Source organism: Diabrotica undecimpunctata, chromosome 7 (assembly GCF_040954645.1).
Source record: "Diabrotica undecimpunctata isolate CICGRU chromosome 7, icDiaUnde3, whole genome shotgun sequence".
NCBI classification, from domain to species: domain Eukaryota; kingdom Metazoa; phylum Arthropoda; class Insecta; order Coleoptera; family Chrysomelidae; genus Diabrotica; species Diabrotica undecimpunctata.
Window position 1 is genome coordinate 135,021,423 of NC_092809.1, and position 16,361 is coordinate 135,037,783.

The 16,361-nt window shown below is 31.1% G+C and overlaps 1 protein-coding gene across 1 annotated transcript in view; it reads right to left on the reverse strand.

Annotated features, from left to right (window-relative positions):
- The window catches only part of LOC140445875 (CLIP domain-containing serine protease B4-like), a 73,304-nt gene that overhangs the window by 39,616 nt on the left and 17,327 nt on the right, over window positions 1–16,361 (reverse strand). Inside the window, exon 2 of the mRNA XM_072538279.1 lies at window positions 5,132–5,351. Coding sequence (XP_072394380.1) covers window positions 5,132–5,341 — 210 coding nt within the window. The 5' untranslated portion in view covers window positions 5,342–5,351. The remainder of the gene's footprint in view (window positions 1–5,131; window positions 5,352–16,361) is intronic.

Sequence of the window (16,361 nt, forward strand, 5' to 3'; positions counted from 1 at the left end):
AACGTGTCAAAGTTGCTAGAAAAGTTTCCACGAATTATAAACAAATTAAAAATAATTAATAAATTAATTTTTCTGTATTACAAAAATTAATTTTTCTGTGTTACAAAATTGCCTTTTGGTGCCCGGTGTTGATTGAGGTATTAGTTAACGACATCCAACTCTGTGTTTTCCTATTTTTAAAAAAGTAAAGTGATTTGGGTGTGACCTGTAGCCATTTGCAATGGGCCTGTCATTAACTGACTTGCGCAAAATAAAAACCGATACAATGGTATCATAGTCCAAAGCACGTGGTATTCGTGTGTATTAGGATATAAAAAAATGCTTATTAAAAGCTTAAAATTTTTATTTTAAAGAAGATCTTTTCGGAATTGAATCATTCCATCATCAGTTTAATAAAAAGTTGTTAAAAACATTGTATGGCCACATACACCAACTACAGGGGGTCATGTAAGATGTCCCCATTTTCAGTTTTTATTAATCAACAAGTTAATAGTCTATTGCATTTACCTTGATAAATACCATGAGGATTGTTTTTTAATACGGATGTCCTTCCAATGTTTTTATGTGGCCATACAATATTTTTAACGACTTTTTATTAAACTGATGATGGAATGATGCAATTCCGAAAAGATCTTCTTTAAAATAAAAATTTTAAGCTTTTAATAAGCATTTTTTATACCTTAATACACACGAACACCACGTGCTTTGTATTTAACAGGTATACTAGCCATTCCTGGATATCTCCACTTAATGGTTTGTTCCAGTTTCACTTTTAATTTTGGTATCATAGTTCTTTTGTGCATCCTCTGGGATGTTTTGGATAATTTCGACAGCCTTACCTCGAATTGCTAATATGAGAGCTGTTGCCTTCTGTTTATATGTCGATCCATTATTTTGTGCAGCGGCTTCGAATTGTCTTCTATACACTGTCCAGGAGGTTTCGCCTTCAGTTTCGCCTTCAAGTGTAGGAGGCTTACTTATTTCATTGACAGGGGAACAAATCACTTCTGCTTTACCTTCAACTCTCAGTTGCTTGGTCTTTTCAATTTGTAGGCGGATATTTTCAAGGGTACTCGTTACTCATCATGTTTTTTCTCTTCTAGCCCTCTTGTTACTTCAACTTCTTTAATCATGTCTTCTTTTGTCTCTTCAATTTTTTTTTTCATATCTTCTTTTGTTCTTCTGTATTTTAAAATATAATTTTGGGAACCTAAATACCATATTTACCTTAAATTAAGACGAAAGATTAAGAGGTCATCGGTATAAATTAGAGGGAATAGACTATTGCAAGGTCTAGGGTAAACTTCTCGTCAAAATGAAAAAAATCTTAAAACAGCCACGATATAAAATTGGAAATAAAAGTTTGTTTACTAAAATGCTACGTATTCTCTGTTCTTTTATATGGCGTGGAGTCATGGACCTTAACTGAAGCATCACTGAAGAGACTCGAAGCATTTGAGATGTGGTGCTATAGACGAATGTTGAGGATTTCTTGGATAGACAGAGTTACCAACGAAAAAGTGCTACATAGAATGGGTAAAGAGCGCGAACTAGTCATAACAATAAAACGTCGCAAACTAAAGTACCTGGGCTATATATTACACAATGAGCAACGATACAACCTGCTTCGGACCATACTTCAGGGTAAAGTGCATGGGAAAAGAGGTCCAGGACGAAGAAGAATATCCTGGCTGCATAACCTGCGAAAATGGTTTAACTTAACCACTACCGGACTTTTAGGGGCAGCAGTCAACAAAGTCAGAATAGCTATGTTAGTGTCCAACATCCGTAACGGATAGGCACCATAAGAAGAAGAAGGGTAAACTTCTTGTCAACAGAATATTTAATATCTGGAACAATTTGGGTAAAGACACCGTATCGGCAACCAGTGATAACATGTTTAAAAATAGACTTAATAGTTTTTTATTTCATTTGTATGACTGCGTTATTTTAGGACCGCATTATTTATTGCTTCACAAAATTGTAACTTTATAATTGGTATTAGTTTTATTATCAGAAGTAAGATTAATAGTAACATTAAAAACAGGTAGCAAGATCTGGATAAGAAAATATTGACCAAAATCTAAATGTAATGAATTTTGCCATCGTTCACCATAGCAAACTAAGATTTGAAACCAAAAAAAAAGACTCAATAAAAAAAGGATTGGATGTCCAATAAAGTACTAGACCTTATTACTAGAGAAATATATCGACAAATTTGAAACGTAGTTAAGCAATGAAAAGGGGCCTGGATGGAGTTAAGGTGTCGTGAAATGGAAGAACTACAAGGAAAACATGACCAGTTTGACATACACAAAAAACTTAAAGAATTTACCCACGCTTAAAGAAAAATCATTTTGTGATAAACTCTAAAGGTAAAATAATTCTCGACATAACGAAAAAAAGGAAGAATGAATTAATTACATAAATAAGCTCTTCCTGGATACGATGCCACACAGCAAATATACGAATACTGGTCTTAGTATTTTAAAAGCGGAAGTAGAGAAAGCCGTCAAACAAACCAATAATGGAAAATCTCCAGACTCTGACCAAATACCATCAGACTGGCCCAAATTTCTAGATGACGACAACATCTTAGAGCTAACAAACCTTTATAACTGCATATACGAAACTGGAATAATGCCACCAATATGGTTGGAGTCCACATTTGTTCCACTCCAAAAAAAAAACCTAATACATCTTCACGTAAAGACTTTAAAACAATTAGTCTTATGAGTTACTCTCTCAAACTGCTTCTCAAGATAATTCTTAATAGCATTAAGCAGAAATATAAAGAAGCAGTGACAAAAAAACAATTTGGTTTCAGAGAAGGATTGGAAACAAGGTAAGCCTTGTTCTCAATGCTAACATTACCTCAAAGATCAAGGGAAGACAGAAACCAATTTTCGTCTATTTTATAGATTTAAAAAGGCGTTTGATGGGATCCAGAATATTAGGCTTTTTGAGTATCTAGCAGTGATTGGAATAGATGATTGAGATCTGAGATTTTTATATCTATATTGGAATCAAGAAGCTTCTATTCTGATAGACGGCAAGGAAACAGACAAAACTTCAATTCAAAGAGGTGTCAGACAAGTTATGTGTTATCCCCAACTTTCTTTAACGTATACTCGGAAATAATATTTAACGAAGCCGTGGAAAGGTAATGTGGGGAAAAACTTTCGACAACATCAGATATGCAGGTAACACAAAGTATCAAAGATCTTCAATTCTTTATAGATCTAGTTACTAGAGAATGCTCTAATAACGGACTTGGCATACATATATCAAAGACAAAGCTACTTGTGGTTACTAAACAAGGCATTGGCCCTATGCAACTAATTGTTAACAATGAGCCGATTACAAAAGTTTAACATGTTAAATACATAGGATGTTGGATAACAGAGATACTAAATCCAGATGAAGGAATTAAACTCGCATAGAAATTGCAAGAGTAGCATTTATGAAACTTAGATCTATACTGTGCAATTCTCAGCTGAATTGACAACTGAAAATTAAGTTTCTAAAATGTTAGGTATGTAATGTATTACCATATGGTTGTGAAAACTGTATCATGAAGGTTAATATGATAAAAAAATTAGAAGCCTTAGAGATGTCGTTCTATCGTAGAATGCTCAAAATATCATGGGTTCAACGCATCTCAAACAAAGGTGACTTGATATTGTTCTAAAGCTATTTTCTTGTGGCATTTTAAATTAATTACTATTTAAACGGGAATAAGCCACAATTAAAGGTTAAAATACATTTATTGACGTTTCAATTTCCACTTCGGAAATCGTTCTCAAAATACAAACATTAGTAAATTAAACAAATTTTGTTTTTGTTACTTAGTGAAAAATTCTTCTAATAATTTAATTTTATCTGACTCATCTATATTGACAATTCATACATACATTATACATTTTAAAGTAGACGACTTTAAAATGATATTGCCAATATTGTTGAGTTGCATTCCTGGGACGACTTTACTTATAAGATAGTTCATTCGATTACATGAAATCAACTTTAACTTGAGAATATCCGTCAGAAAAAATCATAACATGTAATTCGTCTTTAAAAAGACAAATACATGCCATGATGACAGTAAAATTCTCCTGTTAGTGATTTCATAGTAAATTATGAGGGAAAAACCAGGAAAAAAACCTCATAATACTATCCCGACATGGTAAGTATTTGATCTTGCATTTAGTTTACCTTCAATAAATACCAAATTCCGATTTTATATGTTTGTTATTTAAAAAATATAAATGATGTATTCTCTATATGTTACTGACTTACCAATACTGGTATTTTCCTTTTAATAACTTCCTCTTTCAATATGGGTAACCAGATCCTACTACATTCTGCCGAGGAATTCGCGACACAATTGGTCTCATTTAGCATAATTAGAGCCGCTTCTTTGATTTTTCTCTTTTTACCATCCGTTTCTTTTAGGACTATATTTGAATCATTCCATTGAACCCTATGTTCATTATCCCATGCATGTTTACATATTTGAGATCTATCAAATTCTCTATTTTAAAGTCTACTTTAAAATGTATAATGTATGTATGAATTGTCAATATAGATGAGTCAGATAAAATTAAATTATTAGAAGAATTTTTCACTAAGTAACAAAAACAAAATTTGTTTAATTTACTAATGTTTGTATTTTGAGAACGATTTCCGAAGTGGAAATTGAAACGTCAATAAATGTATTTTAACCTTTAATTGTGGCTTATTCCCATTTAAATAGTAATTAAAGGTGACTTGATGATGATAAAGAGAAAACTTAACTATCTGGGGCATTTAATAAGAGGTAGCAGATACTGGATACTACAGTTAATACTCAACGAAAAAATCGAGGAATAAAGATGAATTGGTAGGAAAAAATATTCGTTGCTCCGAAAGCTTTGTCAATGGACTGGATTATTAGGAGATGAATTGTTACATGCCGCGCAAGATCGAGGACAATATCGACAAATAGTCACGGAGGCTACCCACTCCTAATTTGGGCACGGTAGTTAAAGAAGAAGAAGAAGCCTGTTGGACAGAGTAGGACACAACGTTGAATAACAATTTAAAATATGCCTAAACAAACGCAGAGGACGAAAAAATCAAAAGTACTTACTTCTGTGATATAAGCTTTCGCGAAAGATGCATTTACACCTAATTTTAATACAGTGGCGTTATCGTAGGGCAGTTTCACTTCTCCGTATATTCTTCCTTGTGGATCTTTGTAGTACTGAAAGATATCAGGGCAGGCATTTGGAGGCATCCTTATACTTAGTAACACTGGTAGCCAAATTAGTAGAAAAGCAAGTCCATATTTGTACTTCATTTCTAATGACCTGAAAGTAAAATAATTATTACAAATAAAAATATTTTTAGCTATTAAAATAAACAGGGTAAAATACAAGAGTCTATGACAGATCCTATTCGACTGTCGGATTTCAATACAAAGTTTAACCACGATTTTGTCCCTTATGCATTTTTGTGTATTGAAAATTTCATGTGAGGTAATCAAAAAAAAGGAAATTTAAAGGTAAACTAGTTCTAACTAGTTATAATTTAAAGGTTAGTAGGTAAACTAAAAATGCCCAACAACAATAGTTCCTTTACATTGCCGTTTCTGAGGGTAGGGCATGTGTTGCATTTTGTGAATATATTTTATGCGATAAGTTTGTGTTATTGATAAAACGTGTTATTGATAATACGAGTATTATAGTTTGTTGTTTTATAGAACATTTTTAGTTATATTCTGTGATTATTTGGTTTGAGTTTTATTGGAGTTGGACGAAAAATCGAGTTGTTCCAAGAGAAGACAGCAAAATTCTCATGTTAATTCTAAAAATGAAAAGCCGCAAAAGAGACGGAAAATGTTAACGTCTGAAGACAAGGTAATGATACGAAACGTTTATAAAGGAATTGTCGGCAGAAAAATGACATTAAATGTTAGCCAAGCGGTCGACATTTGTAGCAGTTTAACAAAAGTATCAGTTAGCTGTATTTATCGTGTACTTAAATCAAAATTACAACGGAAAATAAAAAGCAAGAAAAAGGTAAAAAGTAGAGGTAGGAAAAGCATTGTTTTAGATGACGAGACAAGGAATATTATACGTCGAAAAATTCATTCATTTTATTTTCGGAGTGAAATTCCAACACCGAAAAATATTTCTCAAGAGCTCGAAAACTATGACTCCTTACCCAAGATATCTCGTAGAGTCTTAATCAGGACCATGCGCGAAATGAACTAAATTAAAAATACATCGGAAAATAAAAAGCAAGAAAAAGGTAAAACTAGAGGTAGGAAAAGCATTGTTTTAGATGACGAGACAAGGAATATTATACGTCGAAAAATTCATTCATTTTATTTTCGGAGTGAAATTCCAACACCGAAAAATATTTCTCAAGAGCTCGAAAACTATGACTCCTTACCCAAGATATCTCGTAGAGTCTTAATCAGGACCATGCGCGAAATGAACTTTCGATATGTAAAACTCAACAGAAAAAGTATGCTATTAGAAAAAAATAAAATTATTGGGTGGAGAAGAAAATATTTAAAAGTACGCAGAATTTGCAGCACTGGACGCAAAATATGTTATTTGGATGAAACCTGGATTAACGAAGGTCATACAGTTGAAAAAGTTTGGCAAGATTTAAATGTCAAAAGTAAACTTTGTTAAAATTAAAATTAAATTAAATTAAAAATTAAAAAAAAAAACTTTGTTTTAAAAAAAATTTCATTGTGTTACTCTTTAAGAACGGGTCACGCCAAAAGACGTTTTAGCGTAACTTCCGCCACAGCCGGTTGGTATCAGTAAACTTTCTGCAAAATTACTTGTTTTTATAGCATTCTTTTTGTTTGTGGCATTCTTTATTTTTAGGGGAATGTAGGGAATGGGCCACAAAATATTTATTCATATGTTTATTTATTGACGTTTCGATCTCTATATCCAGAGACCGTTTTCAATTATACAAATGATAGTAATATTTATTTTTTATGGCTTTTCGCTTGTCGTTCTGTATTTTTAGAAATAATGTTGGGAATAAGCCACAATATATTTATTCAAATGTTTAATTTACGGACGTTTCAATCTCTATAAAGAGATTTTTTTTTCTATAGCTTCTTGTTTGTGGCATTCTGTATTTTTAGGGAGAGGGTTGGAAATAAGCCATAATATATCTATTTATATGTTTAATACACTGACGTTTCGATCTCTATTCCGTTTTTAAAGATAGAAAAAAAAGAAAATAAACAATATATATATATATATATATATATATATATATATATATATATATATATTATTGTGATATTTTAAGTCTTGGTGCGCCAAACAATAATTAGCTAATTATTTTTTTTTGATTAATTAAAATTATTTAAATGATATGATTATGGCTCTATCACAATTTTTAATTCTTTTATCTCAGGGTTAAATTCGTGCTTCAATATCTATGCTATTACATGTGAAAGGTAAGGTCCAGAGAATACCGGAATAATAAAAAACACATATGATCTAACACTATATACTGAAATAAAAATAATGAAATAATTCACACTCAAAAGTTTTCTATAAACAAATCTCATATAAGGATTATCAAAATTTTGTTCTCCGTACGTGAACAATCAAAATTAATGGTACCAACAATATTAATTGAAATCTCAAAATCCCAAACTATTCTAACTCTCCTAATCAAAATATTTATATCCTTTCTAAATTACGTGTAAAAATTGTGTTATCAATAAAAGAAAAAAACTGCAGAAACAAAAATATCTCTCTCTGATGATGAGTGGTCCAAATCCTTGTTCCTTGTAGACTATATTATCTCCTCTCAACCGCTCCCTATGTAATCAGCAATCTTACACAGATTGTTGCAAGTATCTCGTCCTTAATGATCTCCTTCAAAAGCACAAATCATTCAAATTATGATAGCCTTTCTCCTCTCGATAAACTGAATCTCTCGTTGGCCCGAGTGAAAAATGACTCTTGGAATATCTTCTCTTTACGATAAACTGAATCTCTCGTTGGCCTGAACAGTGACTCTTGGAATATAAGTAGAGAAATATGACTTACAATATTTTGCTGCTTCAGCTTCTGTCAGATACACTAACTCCACAAAAACTCACTAACATTCAACACTACTGCTTGCTACATTTCAGGAACCGCCAGAGAACAATCACTGTTCGTCTTACAGACTTGGAAACCAACTGATTCTCTCCTCTCTCTCCTCAATCTCGCTAAACTTTTTCCTACATACTTATCCCACCTTTTTCAATCTCCGCCAATCAAAACTCGTCACAATTCCCCCATTTTTTCATTTCGATAACAAACAAATTTTTACCTATAATTATAAATTTCCTAAAACTTATTTACAAATAATATTTTTCTATAATTCTTAAAAACTAACAAAAACCTCTTTCTATAATCCCTTCTATTGTCTTTAATCACTGCATTAATGTATTTCAATTGTCTTTGGATTTCACTTAAAATTATGCGGGTCACTCAAGTATAACAAAGAAATAATTTATGCAAAGCTTACATTTTGTTTAGTACAGGTAATCCAAGAATTTAATAACTTTCCTTCTCCGAAATGTTTGTTGGATATTATCCTACTTATCTGAATTATTTTAATGTTTTTGAACTTTGAAATATTTTTAAACAAACCAATATTTTTCTCGATTTTACATATCATAACAAATCCCCGCCATTTGATCTGCCGAAAACTCTTTGTTAAATTTTAAAAATGACAAAAGTTTTCTAGGATCAAATTATTTCACTATGTTATTAAAATCTACTTATTATACTGATAAATGTCGTGAATGTTAAAATACCCCGTATGTTGCCTGTCTTTATACGGGATTGGATACATTTTCGTTTTAAATTTTTCCAAGTATTTTCCCTTAAAAGAAAGTTCATAATTTTTAGCCACTCGGTTTACTTCATTAACAAGATCTCCATGGTTTCCTAAAATCTTCTCTATTTTCTTTCCCATGTTTTCTCCACAATTTATTTTTCTTTCATCCTCCTTTTGTTCACATGTGTTCACTGTCCATAATACTTCTTCACAAAATTCTGGATTCTCGTCCATCAGTGCCATTTTTTCTTCTGTTTTCTTTTTATCCTCTAATTCCCTTTGGTATTCCGAGCACCATGTTTCTATTCCTTTCATTTCTCTGATGATACCTTCTTTTTCTTCCTGCTTCCATTCTGTTTTATCGTCGGTTGCCAACAATTCTTCTGTACCTTCTATTTCCTGTTTTTCTCTGGTCTCCATCTTATTTTCCTGCTTTCTTTTCGAACTCTTCTTCTTTTTCTTCCTGCTCTTTTTCTTTTCTGTTAGATCTTGTTCTTGTACTTTCGGTTTATCCTCTACAGTCATATCGATTTCTTTGCGTTTTTCCTGTGCATTGATCCTTCCAGAATTTGTTTTCCTATCTGTTTGCTTTTTTTCTCCTGTGTTGTCTGGTTCTGCTCTGATTTCCAGTTTATTTTATAATATTATTCCATATTAAATATGGAATTTGTTTCCCACTCTTATCTGTACTCCCAAGCCTTCGTTTACTGTCGTCAAATTTTTATTGTTTGCACCCACTAAATCAACCCTAGGAATCTTATACACAAATCTGTCCAAATTTAATTCTTTTACTAGTTTTTTATTGATTAGCGATATCTCCGATCCAGAATCAATCACAATTTTAATCGCTTTATGTTTTATAAATGCATCTAAAAATATTAGATTAGAATTAGAAATTTGTCTGTCGTTTCCTATTGCTACATGATTCATCTCCCTTCTATTTTGTTGTTGGAAGCTCTGGTTATTTCTATCGTCCCTTTGTTCGTTAGTAATCCTATTCGGAGGATTTTGTGCATCTCTATTCCTGTTGTGATTTTCATATGTTCTATGTTGTGTGTCATTCCTGTTATCATAATTTTGTTGTCTATTGTAATTATTGTAATTTCTCGGCCTATATTCGTTTGTTGATCTGGGATGTCGGTTTCTCTGGTCATAATTTGATGAATACCTTCTTTCCGGTCCATTATATTGGTCATGTTGTCTTCTATTTCTCATTTCTTTTCTTTTCGCTTCTTTTAATTGAAGGAATTGGCACAAACTATCAATATCTTGATAGTTTCTCAAAATCACGTGATCTTCCAACGTTTCCTCAAAATGTCTGCTGATCATTTCCACCAGCTGTTCGGTAGAATATTTGTATTCTAGATATTTTGAATTGTTATATATCTGCAAAGCATATCTTTCTTCAGATATTCCCATTTTTTCGTGATATTTTCCATTCTGTAGCTCTTGGTTGATTTCTCTCTGTTTATTTTTCCCCCAGAAATAGTTGAGAAATTTTTTTTCAAAATCTGTCCAATTTTCAAACTCATCTTCCTTGCTTTCATACCATAACGCTGCTCCTTCTTTCAAATGGTTTCTAATTGTTTCTTTGCAATCGTCAAAATATCTAATATGTTGTAATTTGGTTTTCAAATTTTTAACAAACGGTACTGGGTGTGTTTTCCGAATATCCCCGCCAAATTGTATTTTCGCCTCGCTTGTTCCATGGATGATAACTTCTTTTCTCTCTACCCCTCTTAGTTCAATTTCTGCCATTTGTTTTTCATTTTGCTTTAATCTTCTTTCTACTTCCTTCCTGTCTTCTTGTAGCGCCATTTCAAATTTTTCTTCTAACTGTCCTAATTTCTTTTTCTGGACAATCTTTATTTCCTTCATCGTATTTTGGATATCTTTTATCTCTGTCTCTTGTTTTGCATTCTTTATGGTTATTTCTTCTATCTGTTGTATCAGTTCTTTCTTTATCCCCTCAACACATCCTTTAATTTCTTGTTCATAGTTTTCCAAACGCTGCTCTATATTCCTGTTATTTAGTTCTATTGCTTGTCTTGTTTCCCGTTGGTTTTCTTCCATTGTGTGTTTTGTTTCTTGTTGATTTCTATCCATTTTTTGTGACTGGAGTTGCATTATTTGTAATATTTTATTTATTCCTGATAATTCTTTTTTCTCCTCAACTATTGTAACATTTCCTTCATTATCCGATCCTTCTTCAACAATTGTTTCCTCTTCTCTGTTATCCTCCTTCCTTTCTTGCATTTTGCTTTGACTCCTTGTGGTCGACATGTTGTTTCTTTTCGTTACTGTTTTTGTCCCCGCCAAATGTGAAATTTTACAACACTCTATATGTTTCAGAACACGACAATATTTCTCCCCAAATGTATTAAATTTTCACGACAAATATCAAATATGCAATCAGTAAAATTCAAATAATTCAAAATAAATATCAAATGTACGATTGGTAAAGAAAATAAAATCAAATAATTCAATAGCAGTAAATATCCACTAACTACGATCAATCAATAAATCAAATTTATATTCCCTGGAAAAATTGTCAAAATACTTTCAAATTCAAATTCCCTCAATGTTATATGTTGTTATCTCTGGATCACCTGTACTTATTCCAGATCTCTTTCCCTTCCTTCAAATGTAAAGCTGCGATATTTTTAAGCCCCACGTTTTGGAAGCCAGTTATTGTGATATTTTAAGTCTTGGTGCGCCAAACAATAATTAGCTAATTAATTTTTTTTGATTAATTAAAATTATTTAAATGATATGATTATGGCTCTATCACAATTTTTAATTCTTTTATCTCAGGGTTAAATTCGTGCTTCAATATCTATGCTATTACATGTGAAAGGTAAGGTCCAGAGAATACCGGAATAATAAAAAACACATATGATCTAACACTATATATTGAAATAAAAATAATGAAATAATTCACACTCAAAAGTTTTCTATAAACAAATCTCATATAAGGATTCTCAAAATTTTGTTCTCCGTACGTGAACAATCAAAATTAATGGTACCAACAATATTAATTGAAATCTCAAAATCCCAAACTATTCTAACTCTCCTAATCAAAATATTTATATCCTTTCTAAATTACGTGTAAAAATTGTGTTATCAATAAAAGAAAAAAACTGCAGAAACAAAAATATCTCTCTCTGATGATGAGTGGTCCAAATCCTTGTTCCTTGTAGACTATATTATCTCCTCTCAACCGCTCCCTATGTAATCAGCAATCTTACACAGATTGTTGCAAGTATCTCGTCCTTAATGATCTCCTTCAAAAGCACAAATCATTCAAATTATGATAGCCTTTCTCCTCTCGATAAACTGAATCTCTCGTTGGCCCGAGTGAAAAATGACTCTTGGAATATCTTCTCTTTACGATAAACTGAATCTCTCGTTGGCCTGAACAGTGACTCTTGGAATATAAGTAGAGAAATATGACTTACAATATTTTGCTGCTTCAGCTTCTGTCAGATACACTAACTCCACAAAAACTCACTAACATTCAACACTACTGCTTGCTACATTTCAGGAACTGCCAGAGAACAATCACTGTTCGTCTTACAGACTTGGAAACCAACTGATTCTCTCCTCTCTCTCCTCAATCTCGCTAAACTTTTTCCTACATACTTATCCCACCTTTTTCAATCTCCGCCAATCAAAACTCGTCACAATTCCCCCATTTTTTCATTTCGATAACAAACAAATTTTTACCTATAATTATAAATTTCCTAAAACTTATTTACAAATAATATTTTTCTATAATTCTTAAAAACTAACAAAAACCTCTTTCTATAATCCCTTCTATTGTCTTTAATCACTGCATTAATGTATTTCAATTGTCTTTGGATTTCACTTAAAATTATGCGGGTCACTCAAGTATAACAAAGAAATAATTTATGCAAAGCTTACATTTTGTTTAGTACAGGTAATCCAAGAATTTAATAACTTTCCTTCTCCGAAATGTTTGTTGGATATTATCCTACTTATCTGAATTATTTTAATGTTTTTGAACTTTGAAATATTTTTAAACAAACCAATATTTTTCTCGATTTTACATATCATAACAATATATATATATATATATATATATATATATATATATATATATATATATATATATATATATATATATATACCCGGTATTTAGGCGTTCCACGCCCTTCCGGTAGGGATCTATGGAGGAGTATCACCTAGCCGCAAGCCCTTATCTCTTGCCGTACTGCTCCACCATAGGCCGATCAGATACCAGCATATTTTAGACTAAGCCGCAGATTCATTTTAGAATTTTAAACTACTGCGTTAGCCTTTTTGTTTTGTGTTCACCGAGCCGGGGATTTGAACTGACATCTCTTGCATTGAAGCGAAAGAGAAGCCAGCCGCCCAGCCCGCTTGGCTATCCGATCGACAATATAAGATTATAAAAATATATAAGAATAAACAAATAAAATAAATATAACTATCATTTATATCTTTGAAAGCGGTCTTTGGATAAAGAGATCGAAACGTCAGTAAAAACTTGTAAATAAATATATTGTGGCCTATTTCGAACATTAATATTTGAAAAATAAAATATAATTAACGTTAAAATAAAAGCGAGTATACGTCACTGAATTTTCATACGTCTTTCCGCATTTCTGCGCCTTTAAACGATGAATCACTCTCTCAAATAGTGAAATTATACCATAGTACTCTCAAAAGCATAAGGAATAAAATAGTCAATGAACATTCCGACAGTCTATATATTTTTTACAATTGTTAAGATCGTTTTCTTTAAACAGTGATATAATTTGTGCAGTTTCCAACCAACATTGATTTATCAGATGTAGCATTCCTGTGTGTCCAAAAAGAGCTCCATATATAAAATGTTTTTTTGTTACACATGTTCCTTATTTATTCTTTGGCGTTATGATAACCTTCAAACATTTTTGTATGGTCAATTCCATTAAGGTAGTTTGTTCTGCCAAGTCATCTTCTATATAACCACTAAAGTTATACCACATATTATGATAATACCATTGTTTAAAAAGAATAATTGATCAACGCCATAAATAAATTTGTTTGAAATCATGAATGTGTTGCTTGTGTGAGTCCATTTCAAAAGGTAAAAGAAATAATAAGTTAGACTTACTCACAATCAATTTAATTTAACTAATCGGACGACCGGTTTCGCTTTCTATAATATGCAAAGCATCTTCAGGTCACGATACAAAGTTAAAATGCTGAAAATAATAATCCCATATTAGGGTGTTGTCTAATAAAGATAAAAACAAAGATAAAAACATAGGTAGGTGATATAAATTATATAAATTACAGTAATTATGCCAATATTACATGTCTGTGGTTTTATAAATGAATAAAATGTTTAAGCAGACAAGGTACGACCCACAAATTGGTAACATAGTCTATTAAACTGTAATGAATTAATAAATAAACCAATAAATAAACATTACTTACATGCCGGTACTCTATTAGTTGATGGTTGAAAGAACATGGTTCAAACTATCTTGGATTGTAGATTGGAGAGCTCAGGTCAACTATTGTAATTATTTAACAATAAACGGGGAAGTTCTTGAGGAGACAGATTGTATGATCTTCAATGGATGTACAGATTGTGTGGGTGTGCAATAGTATAATCTTGTAGTTATCAAAATTTCTTTGATAAAGTTGTTGCAATATCTGGCAAATTATTGTAAAGTCCGAAAATTTTTATGTTAAAATTAAATTAAGACACAATTACACACACAGAAACACACAGAAAACACTTAAAAAACGGGGGACGAAACAGACATTTAATTTAAAAGGAGTGGATTTCCAAAAGAACTACATTTCTTAATAGGAGACAATGAGTTTTTTATGTGCTGTATATCAGATTTTAGAGGTAAACTTGACAAATGTAGGTTAAAGTGTGACAGTTCTTCTTCTATTTTAAATGTTGTAAATTAAGTTATCCAGTTTATGAAATGAGCTGATATTAATAAAAATCTAAAATTTTTTTTTTAATTTTAGATATTAAAGTTATTTGATGTGTTAATACTGGCATACTTTAACAAACTTTAAATAATTGATTTCAATGTAACAATATAAATAATTGTAATACTTATTCTATGATAACAAACTCAGCTTAGTCAAAGTTACAGAACAAACTTAAGTGATTATTTGTTAATTAAATTAAATATGTACATTTGTAATGAAAATGTATAATGTATAACAAAATTACAAACTTTCTTTGAAATAATTGTTGGTGTGACAGATGACAATGACAGATGACTTACACCAACAATTATTTCAAAGAAAGTTTGTAATTTTGTTATACATTATACATTTTCATTACAAATGTACATATTTAATTTAATTAACAAATAATCACTTAAGTTTGTTCTGTAACTTTGACTAAGCTGAGTTTGTTATCATAGAATAAGTATTACAATTATTTATATTGTTACATTGAAATCAATTATTTAAAGTTTGTTAAAGTATGCCAATATTAACACATCAAATAACTTTAATATCTAAAATTAAAAAAAAAATTTTAGATTTTTATTAATATCAGCTCATTTCATAAACTGGATAACTTAATTTACAACATTTAAAATAGAAGAAGAACTGTCACACTTTAACCTACATTTGTCAAGTTTACCTCTAAAATCTGATATACAGCACATAAAAAACTCATTGTCTCCTATTAAGAAATGTAGTTCTTTTGGAAATCCACTCCTTTTAAATTCAATGTCTGTTTCGTCCCCCGTTTTTTAAGTGTTTTCTGTGTGTTTCTGTGTGTGTAATTGTGTCTTAATTTAATTTTAACATAAAAATTTTCGGACTTTACAATAATTTGCCAGATATTGCAACAACTTTATCAAAGAAATTTTGATAACTACAAGATTATACTATTGCACACCCACACAATCTGTACATCCATTGAAGATCATACAATCTGTCTCCTCAAGAACTTCCCCGTTTATTGTTAAATAATTACAATAGTTGACCTGAGCTCTCCAATCTACAATCCAAGATAGTTTGAACCATGTTCTTTCAACCATCAACTAATAGAGTACCGGCATGTAAGTAATGTTTATTTATTGGTTTATTTATTAATTCATTACAGTTTAATAGACTATGTTACCAATTTGTGGGTCGTACCTTGTCTGCTTAAACATTTTATTCATTTATAAAACCACAGACATGTAATATTGGCATAATTACTGTAATTTATATAATTTATATCACCTACCTATGTTTTTATCTTTGTTTTTATCTTTATTAGACAACACCCTAATATGGGATTATTATTTTCAGCATTTTAACTTTGTATCGTGACCTGAAGATGCTTTGCATATTATAGAAAGCGAAACCGGTCGTCCGATTAGTTAAATTAAATTGATTGTGAGTAAGTCTAACTTATTATTTCTTTTACCTTTTTAAATTTGTTTGATTTTAATTGAGACAGTCACTAGATATCACCACTTTTTCTGTCTCAATAGATTTTA